The sequence below is a fragment of the Myotis daubentonii genome, chromosome 3, assembly GCF_963259705.1.
Source record: "Myotis daubentonii chromosome 3, mMyoDau2.1, whole genome shotgun sequence".
Lineage (NCBI taxonomy): Eukaryota > Metazoa > Chordata > Mammalia > Chiroptera > Vespertilionidae > Myotis > Myotis daubentonii.
In genome coordinates, this window is record NC_081842.1 from 69051538 (window position 1) to 69068195 (window position 16658).

Here is a 16658-nt window from a genome sequence, read left to right on the forward strand (position 1 = left end):
AATACAAAATTTAATTTCTCACTGAATATTTATTCACCCTGGTTTTCCTAGGACTTTAAGTGAAGGACTTTGGAAGTTGTGCTAACTCTTGGAAACCTCGAGAATAGTACTTATATGTTTATCTGAAATATCATAGATTAGAAAAGCTCATGAATGACACAAATGTTTTGAAATTTTTTTATTTATCAGTATGCTTTCTTAAAGGATTAATAGGACATGGAAATTAAAACAGTGTGAAAATATTCTTACCTGTGGGAGATATGTTGTTGGCTGGAGAAGGCTGGGTGCCAAGGGTAGATTCTGTAATACCTAGTGCAGGATCTGTCGGAGGGTTTACTGAGCCTGAAAGGACAAAGCAGAAATTTATCATGAATAAAAGTACTATAATAGAAAGATAAAGTATTGACTTAGTCTCCCCCACCCCAACTTTGTTTATTCATGTAACAAATCATTATTGAGGCCTTTTAGCAGGCAAGGCAGTGGTACAAAATGGCAAATAACAGAGGCCTGGGGCTGTCTTTAAAAAGCATACAGCTAGAGGATAGGTGGGGAGCCAGGCACTGTGTTGATGCTGTGAGAGTCAAAGTGAAGGGGGCCAGGGGGAGGCAAAGGAGGGGCACCGACCAAGTTTGGAAGGTCAAGGAAAGCTTAACCAAGACCTAGTAAAGCAATCACAGCAGCTAATATCTGAAGTATTTAAAAAGTAACCACACAGTTCACAAATCCATAAACCCATAAAAATTGTTTTATCAGCAAGCGTAGAAACACTGATACAACTATCAGACTGGATATAACACCAATGAACTTAAGATTGATGGTATGATTATGCTTTTTCTAAAATGCCTATTTTTGTCATAAAATTTTTATTTGGCTGCACTTTCCTCTCTGTGTGTGCGAGGGGGTTTAATGAAAGACAGGCTGGAATATGTCATTTGACTTATTATATATCCATGTCAATTCCTTAAAGCCTCCATTATTTTACTGTAAAATATTCCTATTAACAATACAAAACAATTTACAAATGCCAAAAGGATCTACTGACTTTAAGAATATGTGGGTTATATATGGGTAAGTGAATTTGAGGCTAGGCGACTTTGTGATTTTCTAGATAAAATGCTATTGGGTATAGTGCCACATCTGATGTCAATTATTTGGATATTTGATTACAAATTATACCTTTGGTTCTATTCTGTAATTTAATTTAAGAGAAAAGTATATATTTTTAAAATTATGTCACTTGAAACCACAGCATATTGGGAGGAATTTCTTATTGTCATCTAGATGCATCTATGTTTTATTTTTCTCGGTGGTAATGTTGTTACTGCTATTGGCTGTAGGTGGCACTAACAGCTGGCTCTGATTTGCTATCACACACATGATTCCTTGCTGTTAATCTCTGCGGAGGTGGGAGAGGGTAGTTATGTGGAGAGTATATGAATAGGTTAGTAGAATGACCATCTTCTTCTCCACATGCCATCCCAAACAAGATGGACCACTTAGCATGATGTGCACATTTGATCATGATTTGGCCCTTATCACATCCCCGACTGACTTCATTTCCTGATGCTGCCTGTCATCTTTTATGTCTCTCTCAGATCACATTCTCCATCCAGCAGGTGGTAGCTCAGCCCCGTTTCCTAAACAGGATATGCTCTCTCTGAGCGCTTGATCTTTGTGCATGCTGTTTCTAACACTTTCTCACCCCAAACCTCCTGGGGTGCACTTCCTCAAACTTAAAGAGGCCTAAGGAGCTTTATGATGTGTTCAGAGTTTACCCTGCAAAGGCCTTATTACTTGTTGGGCATGCCCTTCCAGAGAAGTAATTATTTTGTTCCTCACTTTGTATTTTTGTATTTCAGGCAAGTGGATGATGACTCAGTGCCTACAAATTCCCTCTTAACATTGGAAGGAAGAAGTCCAGCTTTAAGTACAGAGCTGACTACGGGTGCATCATGAGCCTTATCTTCCAAAGGAATAACCTTCATCAGTCGGAGCACACACTTGGAAGTATGATGCGGAGGTGTTTTTCTCTGTGGATTCCTTAGCACAGTGGTTGCCACACTGTGGCTCACATGTCAAATCCCACTCATCGCCTATGTTTGCAAACACAGTTTATTGGAACACAGCCATGCCCATTTGTTTATGTAGCATCCATATAAGAAAAATCTGTTGTCTCTGAGTGCTAAAGCAGAGAAATTCTGGGAATATTACAGAGTGGAAAAGAGAGTAAGAGGAGAGCAGTTTTTGTTGCCTTTCATAAGAGTAACAATGTTGGTAGGCTGCAAGATGAAAGTGTTTGAGGTGCTCCCTTCCCCACCTACCCCAGTCTCCCAGGAACTCCTCCCCGTCTGACAAAAGCCATGTAGAGCTTTCAACATGAAACTTGAGGCCAAAAATATCCTTCTGGTTTCAGATTGGCCTGCAAAGTCGAAACTCTGCATATTACTAAATGAAAGAAGGCAATCTGAAAAGGCTACATACTGTATGATTTTAATATAACATTCCAAAAAAGCAAGTCTATAGAGATAGTAAAAAAAGCTCAGTATTTGCCAGGGTTGGTTGGATGTGGGAGAAGAGGGATGAATAGGTGAAGCACAGAGGATTTTTAGGGCAGTGAAATGATTGTATATGATACTGTAATGATAGGTACATATTATTATACATTTGTCCAAATGCATAGCACCAAGAATGAACCCTAAAATAAGCTATGGACTTTGGATAATTATGATGTGTCAATGTAGGTTTCCCAATTGTACCAAATGCATATTCTGGTATGTGATATTGATAATGAGGGAGAAAATGCATATGTGTGCGGGGGTGGGGGTGGGGGTGGGGTTGTATACAGTAAATCTCTGTACCTCTCTTTTTTTGCTGTGAAGCTGAAACTGCTTTAAAAAAGAGTCTTTGAACAAAAACACAAGCACAGTTTTAACATCACAAAATATTGTTTTTTTAAACATATGTTTATGACAGAAATACAGTTCTCTTTGGAATTTGAGGTTGTTTGGTCTCTAGTTCATGTCCTTGGGTTCTGCCAAAGCTATTGGTAAAACTATGTGAGAACCAGTTACCTTTAATGTTCCAAGACTGCACCCTAACTATACCCAGCCTTCAGCAAAGAAGGTGTATTTATTTTTGAAAGAATTAGGCATATATATATGAGAGAAAGAGAGAGAGAGAGAGAGAGAGAGAGAGAGAGAGAGAGAGAGAGAGAGAGAGAGAGAGAGAGAGTTACTTATAGGAGGGATGGGATGGTGCTACTGTCTCAGTATCAAATAGGCACTTGTTTCTGAATAGTGGGGAATGAACTTGCACTGAGATATCCATATTCCTTTGCTGGTTAAGGATCTCAGGAACCAACCACCTGCATTTGTGACAGGACTGGGAAGGACCCAAGATGCAGAGAGAATCAGAGGGAAACTCTTTTCCTCATCAATTATTCTGGTTTTCATGAGTATGTTATAGACTACAATACTTCTGAAAATAGGAAGGTGGTAAAGATGTTAATAGTCCTTCAGAGTTTATTAATGACTTGTAAATCTATTTAAGTTTTATAGGCATTACTTTACTATTATATATGCATATTTGATGGTTTTCATTACAAATTTCTATTTTTATAGGTAATCTGTTGTCACAGTGTTTGTCAAAACATATGTTCATCTCTTTTATGTAGTAATACCTTCATTATTTTATCAAGTTAGTCAAATATTGAAATATGTAGAATGATCCTACATATCAATTTTGTCATAAAAATCTTCTTTGTGCCTGACTCTGTGCTTCAAACCAGGGGTACTAAAGCAAGATACAGTCCCTATCCTTAAAGTATTTATATCTTATACATGGTTTAGCCATTGTGCTATATGTATTTGAATGTTTTTAGCAATCCAGAAGGAATTTTTGGATTTTTTAAAAATACTAAATGATCATCTCTCTTGATCATTAATATAGTAGTGTTAATGTCAGTTAGTTAAGAGTTATTATTAATAGAATTAATAGAATTTGCAAAGAAAATGTTCTGTATTCACCTGAAATTCTTGAAAACATTCTTGAGTCAGCTTTTTATTTAAAGAATACTTTTTCAGTAGGGTCCCATTTGTCAAAAAATGTTTGCTACTTTGAAATTTAGTAATTTTGAGTTGTGTAGCTAGATTAAAATATCATGGAAATAATGAGCATTCTATTTGTTCCAATTAGAAACACTCTGAACTTATGGCAGTCTTGGCCACCCCTTGTTGACCTTATTAGCAGGCTACTCACCCAAGGAAAAAGTGATCTTTTCAGATGAGATATTCCACACTTTATTTCCAGGCACTGGAGTCTGAGCCACACACCAGATGGTCAGGTTGTTTGATTGGGCTGGTTCATTGCCATACACCCTTGTGAAAACAGACTTTATGTTCAAAAATCCACTTTTGTCTTTTCTCTCTTCATTTGTAATGTATATTTCTACAAGACGAATAAGAGCAAGATTAGTCACTCACATTGCTGGCATGAGCCATACCGTGATGCCGAGGCCTGGCGGGGGACAGTTTGGTTTACGGTAAAGGAGAGTCAAAAGGTGTCCCATGGCAGTATCTGGACAGTGAGGGTATGTTCCAGCAGACCCAGAATTAACTGGAACTGTTTGTTGAGGCTGCTGCATGGCATTGGTCCATGATCGAGATGTGAAATGAATTAAGAGCAGCGGTTCTCAACCTGTGGGTCGCGACCCATTTGGCGGTTGAACGACCCTATCACAGGGGTCACCTAAGACCATCCTGCATATCAGATATTTACATTACGATTCACAACAGCAGCAACATTACAGTTATGAAGTAACAACGAAAATAATTTTATGGTTGGGTCACAACAGGAGGAACTGTATTTAAAGGGCCAGAAGGTTGAGAACCACTGATTAAGAGGATTGTTTGGATTGTAACCAGGGCCCAGGGGACTTTGAGGGCTCTGCTGTGGAATCTGGATACACAGCAGGAATATGCCTAAGTGATCAGTAAACTACAAAATGACCTCGGCTGAACCTCTGAGGTGCTCTGTGCCATATCAGTGGTTCCCCTTCCACAGGTCCCCTTTACAGAGGCAGGACAAAGGAGCCCATGCCCGACGGCACTGGACCCCTTGTTGCAAATGTGCATGTCATGCATATCTGTACTTTAATGGTGTTGCTTATTGTTTCCTTTTCCTGCAATAAGCTGCAGATTTATAACCATTGTCATGTTGGGTCCTGTGAGTCTTCTTTAGAAATAAAGCCCTGTTTAACTGCCACTGTTAGTCCAACTTCCAAACAGCACACATGGTGGCAGGGATTTAATGTAAAACTGTCTGTCATCATAGGCCATAACTTTCTGAACTCTCACAGCGTCTTTACATTAAAGGCTCTACGTGCTAGTTCTGAAGCTATTACCGGCCAAACTCATAACTAAATGTAGTTATATGCTGGTAGAACTCTGACCACACCATCCGGCCTTATAGTTGGGAGTGTAATTATAACTGCACAGGAACTTCATTTCTCTAATATCATTTTCTCCTTAATTCAAGCTAGCCTTGTCCAACCTAATATTGCTATGGCTCACTTGCCTCCTTTCAACCAGATCCTTCTATCTGTGCACATACTGCACGTCCACTCTTCAATCATTAAGCCCTTAGGACGTTAGGTTCTGGTCAGCATCAGACTTCTGTCTTAAGAACAAAGCCTCAGGTCTGTCAACCATGAGAGCAGAGTTTCTGCTAAACTCAAGATAACATCTTGACCTCAGTTATGTCTTAGCCCCAGGCCCATGAGAGCAGAACAACCCTACCACTACCAACCACATCCTCATGAAATCAGACAGGATGACGCCATGCAACATCGGGACCAGATGCAATGATCATCTCCTCCCTTTGCTTTGGCTCCGAGGAATCAGTAGAGCCCAGAACCCCAACTCCCTTAGCCACCTTGACTAATAATTTCCCCCCCTATATAATTAATCTATCACCCAGAGGTCATTGGAGAACCAGGTTTCAGAGTACTGGCTTACCTATGCCTCTGGGCTTAGTGCCAATTCCCTAAATAAACCTTTACTGTACTTTCTTTGCTGAAAACTACCCTTCACGTCATATTGGGCTTTGATGAGTAGGCAAACCAACCCCTTTAGTTTGAAGTAACATAATGGACACATCAAACCGGGCTTATTTAACAGGAGAACATATCTATAATGACATTTAACAGATATTATCAGGATTGCATCCTGTCATTATGGTGGGTGAACTGGTTTTAAAGGGAACTAGTAACAAAACCAATAGTAGTTTCAAAATGAATCAAGTGCATTAACACAATGATTCATGAACACCAACTTTTAAGTTCATTATTTAAAAAAAATAATGCAGTAACTGTGTGGTTCAGTTACTGTTGAAAATATGTTGCACTTTGAGGAGAAATGACTCAGGAGAAAGGCTATTGTGCCAGGCAGGGGATGGCTGGGATTGTTCCAGCAAAGGTGGTCATGTTTATTACCTGTGAAAAACATAGCTTTGTGTAGTCTCACCTGAGCTTATTTCAATGTGTTCCTGCCCCAGGAACTTTTAATTCTCCAGGTGAGCATGTTCCTTGTCATGGAGCCAAGTTCTCTATGTGCACTTCCTCCAGTGCCCTCCCTCCCCTGTCCCCCACTCCACCCAGGTCCTTATAAGAAAATGTAGAAATCACTCATTTATTGACTTAAAGCAGTGGTACTAAGTTAATTAAATTATATGAAATTATTACTAAATGTATGTTGAATTAAACTTTTTGCCCTCATCTAAAATTTCTGCTTTTACTAACAGTGAAATAAAACGTTAGTGTTTATATATAAGTTGATGAAGTCAAGTGTATTTCTCTCATCCTGGGAAATGATACCCCCATCCTCTTGGAGGAGCCAGATGAGTATCAGAAAGTGGAATTTAAAGTGGCTGTTTTTTTTTTGGAATGAGAATTGTCCTTAAATGCCAAGATAAACTTAAGCAACCTCAATTTCTATTGTTCTTTGTTTTCTTTCTTTGCCAAACCCATTTCCATTGAATGATTTCCTTACCTTCTCTTTCACCTTGAGGAAAACTTCTGTCTATAAACCATGTGAGATTTGCTGTAGGAAATACATTCCTCAGTGAGCAGGTAAATGTTCTCTGGGTGTAAATACAAGACACAGGAAGAATTATTTGCAAGTTCAGAAGTACGGAATACCCCTTACATCTCCACCAACCCTCACAAAAGGCAAATTGGCAGAAAACATTTTCTCCACTCTTAAAACAGGTTGTGTGAAAAATTTGAATTACAAATAGACTTTCTCTTTATAAAGATGTTATAAATTAATGGCTAGAATCCAGGACAATACTGGTGTTGCAAATCTGGATTATTGGTTTTGTAAAAGGAAAATCACAGCTCTGCACAGGCAGAATAAAATAGTAGTAAATGGAAATGAAAAGATAGAAGGAAGACGCTCTAACAGGCAGAGGCCAGAGAAGAATATTCTGTTAGAATAAATGCTACACTTTGGTTATTTCCATTCCCCAAATAATATAATGTAGAGAGTGGCTACAGGGTTTCGACAGGTTCAAGCCTTGGACTAATGAGAGGGCACAGTCCTCTCACGGCAAAGCCACGTGCAAGTCCCAGCTTGAAGGGCAAAGCCCTCCCAGCACAATTATAGCCATGTAAGCTTGCCCTCATGGTCTGAACCTGTGGTCCCAGATGGCTGAGTGATGTAGGCTGCGGGATGTGCAGCAACTGCTGCCAAAACAAAGCTTGACAGAGTTCAGGTGCATGTAATTGAGTAGATTCGAACCCCCCCCCCCCCACCCCGAGAACATTGTAAACATCTTGACCACACCCTTACTTTGTCTCGTGGGATCTGGCTATAAAATAAAGATTCAGCTTGCAGGCTGTGGCACTTTCTCTCCATCTGAGAGCAGCATCCCACCTAGCCCCAGCTTTATTCTCTTGTCTGTCTTCTTTAATCCTTCCCCCTCCATCCCCCTCAGGTTTACCCCTGGCCGTGCTGAGCGCAGCACAATATAAAATATTATTTGTAGCAGTGGCCACAGAAACCCTTTACTATAAGTATCTCACTTTTGACTTGTAGAGAGTTTTCCATAATCCATTTTCATTTTATTATATTAATACTATAGGGTAAGAAAGATACACCTTATTATTGTCACTTGACAGATGGGAAAACCAAAGCATAGAATCACAGACTAGCTAAAGGGTGTGGGATGTAGTTGATAACACAAATTTGGAACTATATTACCTCAATCCCAGGCCAAAATATCTCCTGGTAAAACACATGTATTGAAATAAGAGAGAAATTGAAGAACAGGTTGTTTATGTCACAAAACTAGAAAGTTTAGAGGTAGGATTAGTTATGTTTTATTTTCAACACTGTGTTTGTTCTTTGTGAGATGGTGGTTTCTTCAATAGCTTGGTGAAAATATCCAATAAGGCTTATTGGATCCTCATTATTTTATCTGAGATACTGAAAAATAATAATTCCATTTATAATTACTTGCTTTCTCATCAAGAGATGTGTGTAGTTTTACATATTACCAGTCCTTGTTTTTAGTTCTCAAATATTTCCCAATTGATGAATATACTAGTTAACTAATAAAGAACCATTAGCTGTATGTGATGCTCGGTGTGCCAATTTCCCCACAGACTAGTTAGCCCGGAAGAGTCTGGACCTTCTACAGAGCTGAGAAACCAAATTTAAACATACTAAGTTACATTTCTCTGGTGAGATCCTACTGAGGTGCAGTGTAGCATACCTCAGTATGTCACTACAAAAATCTCAAGAAAATATCTAAAACTTTCAGAGGAATTTATCTGTTGTGTATCCAAGATTGGCAGGATCAAACATTGCAGCTCCCATTTTCCCACTCATTCAACACTTGAAAGTGGAGATACATGCAGTGGCAAGAATGCAGATCTGTGAAATTGCTTCACTTTCTGTCCTAAAAAAATCAAAAGTAAAATAGGTCCCCTAAAATATATTCCTTTTAAGTAAAGAAAAAATAATTCAGTTTATTTAATCCAATAAAATGCCAAAGGTTGATGATTATCTCTATGATGTAAAAGTTATAGGAAACGGAGTGTTATTATATCAACTAGAGGCCCGGTGCACAAAATCTGTGCATGGGGGGGGTGGTCCCTCAGCCCGGCCTGCACCCTCTCCAATCTGGGACCCCTTGGGGGATGTCCAACTGCCTCTTGCAATCTAGGACTGCCAGCTCCTAACTGCTCACCTGCCTGCCTGCCTGATCGCCCCTAACCCCTCTGCCTGCTTGCCTGATTGCCCCTAACTGCTCCCCTGCCAGTCTGATCACCCCTAACTGCCTCTGCCTTGCCCTGAACCCAGGACTCAGGATTCCCTCCCTCTGGCCAGCCACAGGCACCTGGGACCGCAGGACGGGTGGCTTGTACCTCTCCCGGGCTGGGCTGCAGATGCAGGCACAGCTGCTGGCACCCAGGACCATGGGGTGGGTGGCTTGTCCCTCTCCTGGGCCGCAGCCCCAACTGCTAGCATCCAGGACTGCGGGGCAGGTGGCCTGTCCCTCTCCTAGGCTGCAGGTGCAGGTGCAGCCACTGGCACCCAGGACCACGGGGCAGGTGGCTTGTCCTTCTCCCAGGCCACAGCCTGGCTGGTCCCCATTCCTCTCTCATGAGTTCATTTGTACCTGGCTGGTCCTCATTCCTCTCTCCCCAGTGTTGAGTGTCTGAGCAGTTAAGGCGTGATGGCGTGGCAATGAGAGGGCATGACACTATTTGCATATTAGCTCTTTATTATATAGGATACCTTTAACCACTCTTATGATTCATTTCCTCCATGCTCAGTTAACCCAAAAAAAGACAATGGTATGGTAATATCAGTAACAAGTGGTGGTTCCATTACTTTTTAAAGGTACTATCTCACCGAAAAAAAATTTTCTTGTCAACTTAAAAAAATGTTTAAAAGATTTACTCTTGTAGATTCTCTGAATTCATATTTTATGGACTGATTTAGACTTCAATTATTCTATACCACCTCCAGACTGTGTCCCAAGATTTTGTTTAGGAATATAATTCTTGTCCTGAAACTCCTCCCAATCTCTCTAAAACTGTAGACTAAAGTAGTTCAAGTTGAAGTCAAATATCTTAGGAAACATCAGCAGATATGGTTTTGCTGGGCGAAGAGAACTCTTTATTTGGAAACTTCTACTTGGTCCAAATGAGTATGAAAAAAAAACATGTTACATTTAAAAAAATAAGAAGTAAATATGCACAAAAGTCTACATGCGCACACATACAAGCACACACAGGGACCTGTTCCTCTACTCTAAATTAAATCATTCGCTCACTCTTTGTGTGCCTGTTGCCTCCGTGAGACAAGCCAAATCATTGATTTCCCCAACACATTATTCTAAGTCCACCTGGAATAAGTGAGGAATAGCACAAAGAATTGTATAATAAGTGCCAAATGTATTTGGAAATTTCTGTAGGAGTTCAGAGAAGAGTGAAATCTGAAAGTAACTTAGAGAACAAAGTTGAATTTTGTGGACAGGGAAGAGATGAGCCCAGACTACAGGTGGTCTCTGTTGGAAAGTAGTGGGGAATTCACAAAGCTGGGCGGATGGAATGGGTTCCTAGGCCAGGTGTGAGCTGGGAACATTGTCCTGGAAGCAGAGGGAAGCCAGTAGATGGTTGGAGCATTATGGGATTGAGGAGTCAGGAGAAATAGATCTAAATCTGGCTGTAAGACTGACCGTTTCCTTATTTCCACAGATGAAATACTGAAATGGTGACCATTTGTCAGTTAACCCATAATTAGTTTCCCTAAATTTGGACAAAACCTTTTCCAAAAGGCTTTGCAAAGAATCACTTTGAAAGCGTTTAGCTTTTTAATCTAGAAAGACAAACCTTAAAAAAAATTATCTATGTCTTTACCAACTCTTCATTCCTATCGGGAGTCTTCCTCCACACCTTACCCCCTTCCTTTTCATTTGGAATTTTACTCTCAGGCTCCATTTGTTTTTCACTCTGCCTATTTCTATATTTTTCCTATAACTCAATTATTTTCTTCCTGTTTCTTTCTTTTTTTTTTCTTCCTGTTTCTTCTTGGCAGATTTTTCTTCTTAAATTTAAACATGTATATTCACTTATTTATAATATGTATGAAAATGTATTTTTGCTTAAATTGTGATTATCCGTTTATTCTTTTTTTAAAATATATTTTATTGATTTTTTACAGAGAGGAAGGGAAAGGGATAGAGAGTTAGAAACATTGATGAGAGAGAAACATCCATCAGCTGCGTCCTGCACACCCACTACTGGGGATGTGCCCGCAACCAAGGTACATGCTCTTGACCGGAATCGAACCTAGGACCCTTCAGTCCGCAGGCCGACTCTCTACGCTCTATCCACTGAGCCAAACCGGTTAGGGCAGATTATCCCTTTATTCTATTCCAACTGAGAGAAGGAGATAATCACATTTACACTTTTCCAATTCTAGTTACATAATATAATAAAGAGCAAATCCAAATTTTTTCTCAATTGGCTATATTTATTTGAATGGGGGTGTTTTATTTAATCTCCCCTTTCCTGTAAGTTCTTTGGCTTTTTACTTACTGAATTTACAACTACAGTTTCTAAACCAAATTGAGACTCTTGGTCTGACAATTGGGCAAAATATTTGAAACCACAGATGCCCTTGAGGCATGTGGCTTCTGTCCACATTCACTCCTTTCCCATTAAATCCCCTTGGCTTGAAAGCTAGAAGATCTAGTCATCTGGAAACAGAACTACGACATGTAGGTGCTGGATTCGCTCTTTTACTACATGACATTTGCCAGGAACATCTTTTTAGTGCTGGAAGGGGTGGAGAAAAAGTTTGCATTTGTATCTGTGTTGCAGAAAAACCCACAGGCAGGGACACACCCATTTGGGAACAAGGCTCCTCCGAAAGTAGGAGGGAACAGGAACTGGAGGTACCTCCTCTGAGGCAGGAGTCAGCTAATAACTAACTATTCAAGGCACACAGAGCACTCACCCTGCACGGGAGCCACTGGAGACAAGACCAGAGCCTCTGGAACCTGTAAGTAACCACTTGTGGCGGGTGGGTGTTTCCCAGCTGTTGGGGGTTGCAAAGCTTGATGAATAAGGCTCTCATTCCCTTCAGAAATGACCCAAATAAGGAATCAGAGGTCAGGCTGCTTTTAAAATGTGATATGATTTTCATTTTTTAAAAACCCTTAAAATGTAGTAAATAAGCAAAACGTCTGGAGTCAGCTGCTGTCAGGAAGGTCTTATCAGCTGTTGGCTTTGCAGGTGCTGGTGCCGGGGAAGGTGGAGCGTGCTGAGCTGCCTGCCCAGGACCACAGGCGACACTGAGCCTATGGAGAAGTTCCACCCGTTCCTCCTCCGTGCCTGCCAGTTCCTCCCACTGAAAACAGCTAAGCCTGATGTTCGGATTTCTTAGAATCCCGGCCGCAGAGGACTCTGGAGGGATGAGCTGACCCCGCACTAGGAAGTTTATTACCCCGACCCTGGCAGGCTTTGTTGCCACTGACTACTTGTTGTAACTGTGCCTGGGAAGCCTAAGTCTCTGACATCAGCATCTGTCCTTGCTGCTACCCACACTGAGAGGGGCCTGGGGAAGCTCCAGCCTCGGGCGTCCTGAACAGCCTGGACATTGAGGCTGTTCATCCTACCTCCAAACACATTTTACAGGATCTAGGAGCACAGAGACAGTGGAAGCAGCCAGGAGAAACCTAAAATTTTCAACATTCAAAGACACCGTGGCGTGGTGGATGTAGATGGAGAACACTGAGTGGACTGAAGAGCTTTGCAGTTGTTGCACTAATGTGCTTTGACTCTGGCTGTGCCAAGGAGGAATCAGCAGGTCCAGAGCACAGAGGGAATGTGCAGGGGAGCCTCAGAGGCCATTTTGCTTGGCTCTGACTCACCCTGACTCTCCAGTGAAGCAGAAAGGAGAAAACGTCACACCAACCAGGTGTGGCCAGCCTTTGGCCATTACTGTGAAACCCCAAGAATTGCCATAGTTCCTTTCCAGGTACGCAGTTAGCCTTAGTTGTGGTTCGACTGAGAATTTTAGCTCAAGGAAAGTTGTAGAAGAGGAGGCAGTATGAGGCGGGAAGAGGAGGAAGAGGAGAGAACCGGGATGATGGCAAAAGGGGAGTTACTGATGAAGGAGGAGGAGGAGATCCGTGACATGGGAGAACTGGTTGGCCCTTTTGTGAGTGCCATGCCAACCCCAGTGCCCCACAACAAGGGGACCCGGTTTTCCGAGGCCTGGGAGTATTTCCACCTGGCTCCTGCTCGTGCTGGGCACCACCCCAACCAATACGCCACTTGCCGCCTATGTGGCAGGCAGGTGAGCCGTGGCCCCGGGGTGAACGTGGGCACCACAGCCCTGTGGAAGCACCTGAAGAGCATGCACAGAGAGGAACTGGAGAAGGGTGGCCATGGTCAGGCAGCACAGCGCCAGGACCCGAGGGGCCAAGGGCCGCAGATCCCCATGGGCATCGAGGGCGAGTGGGCCAGGCTCCTGGAGCAGGTGGGCGCCCTGGCTTTATGGGCCAGCCAAAGAGAAAAGGACCTTCTCAGGAGGGAGAGGGCAGTGGAATGGCGGGAGAGGGCTGTGGAAAGGAGAGAGCGAGCTGTGGAGGAGGTGGAAAGGGCCATCCTGGAGATGAAATGGAAGGTGAGGGCAGAGAGGGAGGCCCGCCAGAGGGGGACAGACCAGCTGGCAGCAGCTCACCCCTTCCATTTTGTTTAAACCGGGCTTGGGGAAATCTGTTCTGAAAACACTGACTTTAGATTCCAAGCAAAGAGCCATTTTAGTTCCAGCTTAAATATACAGCAAGGCAATCTAGTGGGATTTTGCTTTTAGGAGAAAGCTTGAATACTATGTGTTAATATCAGCAAGTTCTGAATTAAGCAAATGTTTAACTACGGGGTTCCTAGTGTTGTACTGATTAAAACTTTAAAATACACTGACTAAATATAGAGGTTCTGTCACACCGTGGGTGTGTGAGTTGTTCTGGGTCACAGTGTACCAGCCTGTCAGCACTGATGAGTGAAAATACTGGGATGTATGCCTCGCACTTGGTTTTGGTAAAGCTGGAGGTTTTGACAGTTGAGGCTGGTCGGGGAGCTGGAACGTGCCTGCCTGGCCAGTCCCACCAGGAGCAGAGCTGGGGCTTCCTGGGGACGAGGTGTTTGCGTGCATCTGGCAGTGATCTGAGAACTGGATACAAAGCTTGTTCTATGGCACTGAGCAGTGGAAGGACAAAGAAGCTTGAGCCTGAGGTCTCCAGACCCTTCCGATGTATACCTTTCTTCCACTGTGGCAGTGCTATGACACCTGCTTATATTAAAGCTGTTCCATCACTCTAATCTGTCTGAATCTTGTCTTTTCAACAACTTAACACAGAAATGATTAATGCATATCTAGTGCAGAGAGAATGAAAGACTTTATAACTCATTTGAATTAAATATTAAGAATAGAGAACATAGCCATAGCCAGTTTGGCTCAGTGGATAGAGCATTGGGCCATGGACTGAAGAATCCAGGGCTTGACTATGGTCAAGGGCACATACTCGATCCCTGGCCCTGGTTGGGGCACGTGTGGGAGGCAACCAATCAATGTTTCTCTCTGTGTGTCTCTCCCCATCCCTTCCACTCTCTCTAAAAATCAATGGAAAAATATCTTCGGGTGAGGATTAAAGAAATAGATGACATAAAAATGTATTCATAAATAGTTAAAAATGTAATCTAGTCTCATATTAAGGTCTGTTAAGGGAGGAGGAGTTAGTGAAGAAGAGATGAAAGAAAGCCAAAAAGAAAAAGAAAATGATAGATGGGTAAATAGAAAAAATATGGACCAGAGGCAGAAAAGTTAAAAAGAAAGAAAAAGGGATAAAGAAACATGAAAAGATGAGAGAAGGGAGAGACAGCTCCCTAGGCAAAATTCACCACAGGAAGATCAAAGAGACCATGCCTGTCTGGGAGAGTGAAGGACAGAACATTTTGTTAAATTCTGAGGTCAATTTTAATGAGTTCAGTTGCTTTTATTTTCTTCCCACAGAACACACAGACCACTTGTCCATTTGAGCAGTAAGTTTTGGATTTTATTCCTACCTCTGAAATGCTAACTGCATATCCATCCATTGTTCTCAGAGTTTTCAAAACTCTTCATCATTCAATTTTCAGAGATGTTTTGAAGAAAGGGTGACTAATTGTCCATAGGAAGAGAAAAAGTCCCTGCATTCAGGCATATCTTTATGCCTAAAATGTTAACTCAGGAATAGAATAAAGTCAAGGTGGAAATTACTCTGGTCTATGAGCTAGAGCTGACTGCTGCTTTGGATGATTCCTCTAGAACCTTACAAAAAAAAAAAAAAAACTGGGCTGGGAATAGGGAAAACAGAATGGTGAAAACTGGGGAAGATAAGAGGAGATAAAGATGGTAGCATTTCATTATTTTGTAGGTAGTCTAAGCACTCTGTGGGCACTGTGCTTCCCGAAAGTGGATAAGATCCTCATATAATGATGGTGTCTTGCCTCGCTCAGTCCTCACCTACATGGCTCCCTCTTATTGCAGCTCTAACAACCAGATCCGTCTTCCCTGTGAGCTGCTTGTGGAACAAACACAGTTCAAACATCAGGCTTGTGAAAAACCCAGGCTGTAATGCAGTCTGGTAAACCCCTTCCCCTCCCCTCTCCCCTAGCAACCTGACTGATGTTAAAGATTTCACTTCCTATGTGGTTTCCCCACTGGATAAGGTTGCCCTCTGAGGTGTGGTGAAAGTTCAGGCCCTCACCACTGCAAGGATGATGTTGGCTAGCAGGCTCATGCCCATACATTTGGACTCAGAGACTTATTGTGCTACAATATGCTAGAAAAAAAGAAAAGGGGCCTCAATACCTAATCTTACACACACACACACACACACACACACACACACACACACACACACACACACAGAACGTTTCTTAAGAAGGTTAAGGAATCCCCAAAGATTCAGGCTTTTACAAAACCAAAATTAAATAAACAAAATATCAAATTCTGTAAAGAGCGACTAGAGCTTTCCTTTCCAATATGTGCTTTTATTTTATGGTGTCTGTTTTATATGGTTCTCATTATTCTCTTCTTCCTTAGGCATGTTTAAGCCCACTGCTTTTGTTTCCTGTTTCATGTTAGGTAGTTTTCTTTATATTTCCCCTCCTAAATTTTTTCAAATATAACAAAGGTTAAGAATGACAAGAACATGAGCTATGGAGATGACTGAGTTAAAGTATGAAGCACAGGCCTAAGGAGAGACATGCGGCTTGTGGAGAGACTGCATTGTTGAGTCAGCTCTGGAATGTTCATGCGTCTCTCTTGTGCCTTCTTTAGCTGCGTCATTGGAGCTGGGTTAGAGGGCCAGGGGCTCATTCGCTCAGCATCTTTTGCTCTAATGTAAAAATCTGCTATGTGGTGGGGCCCTGAAGTTTAAGCTAATGGTCCCTTTTCCATCTCAGCTATGAAGGGAGGCTCCATGCCATACTGGAACTCTGGTGGAACCTCCCTCTCAGGAACACACAAGAACATGCCATTACAGGTGTGACACTTGGACATCCCTGGCCTGTCTAAGCCTGAGAGGCATCATTGTTA

General features: G+C 42.0%; 2 protein-coding genes across 2 annotated transcripts in view; one reads left to right on the forward strand and one right to left on the reverse strand.

Annotated features, from left to right (window-relative positions):
• CD96 (CD96 molecule) overlaps window positions 1-16658 on the reverse strand; it is an 89721-nt gene that overhangs the window by 37655 nt on the left and 35408 nt on the right. Inside the window, exons 6-8 of the mRNA XM_059686172.1 lie at window positions 7047-7137; window positions 4258-4446; window positions 250-342 (exon numbers count right to left, since the gene is read on the reverse strand). Coding sequence (XP_059542155.1) covers window positions 250-342; window positions 4258-4446; window positions 7047-7137 — 373 coding nt within the window. The remainder of the gene's footprint in view (window positions 1-249; window positions 343-4257; window positions 4447-7046; window positions 7138-16658) is intronic.
• Window positions 11995-14398, forward strand: ZBED2 (zinc finger BED-type containing 2). The gene is made up of 2 exons (XM_059686003.1): window positions 11995-12074; window positions 12308-14398. Exon 2 carries the CDS (start codon window positions 13125-13127, stop codon window positions 13776-13778), a length of 654 nt encoding a protein of 217 aa, XP_059541986.1. The 5' UTR covers window positions 11995-12074; window positions 12308-13124; the 3' UTR covers window positions 13779-14398.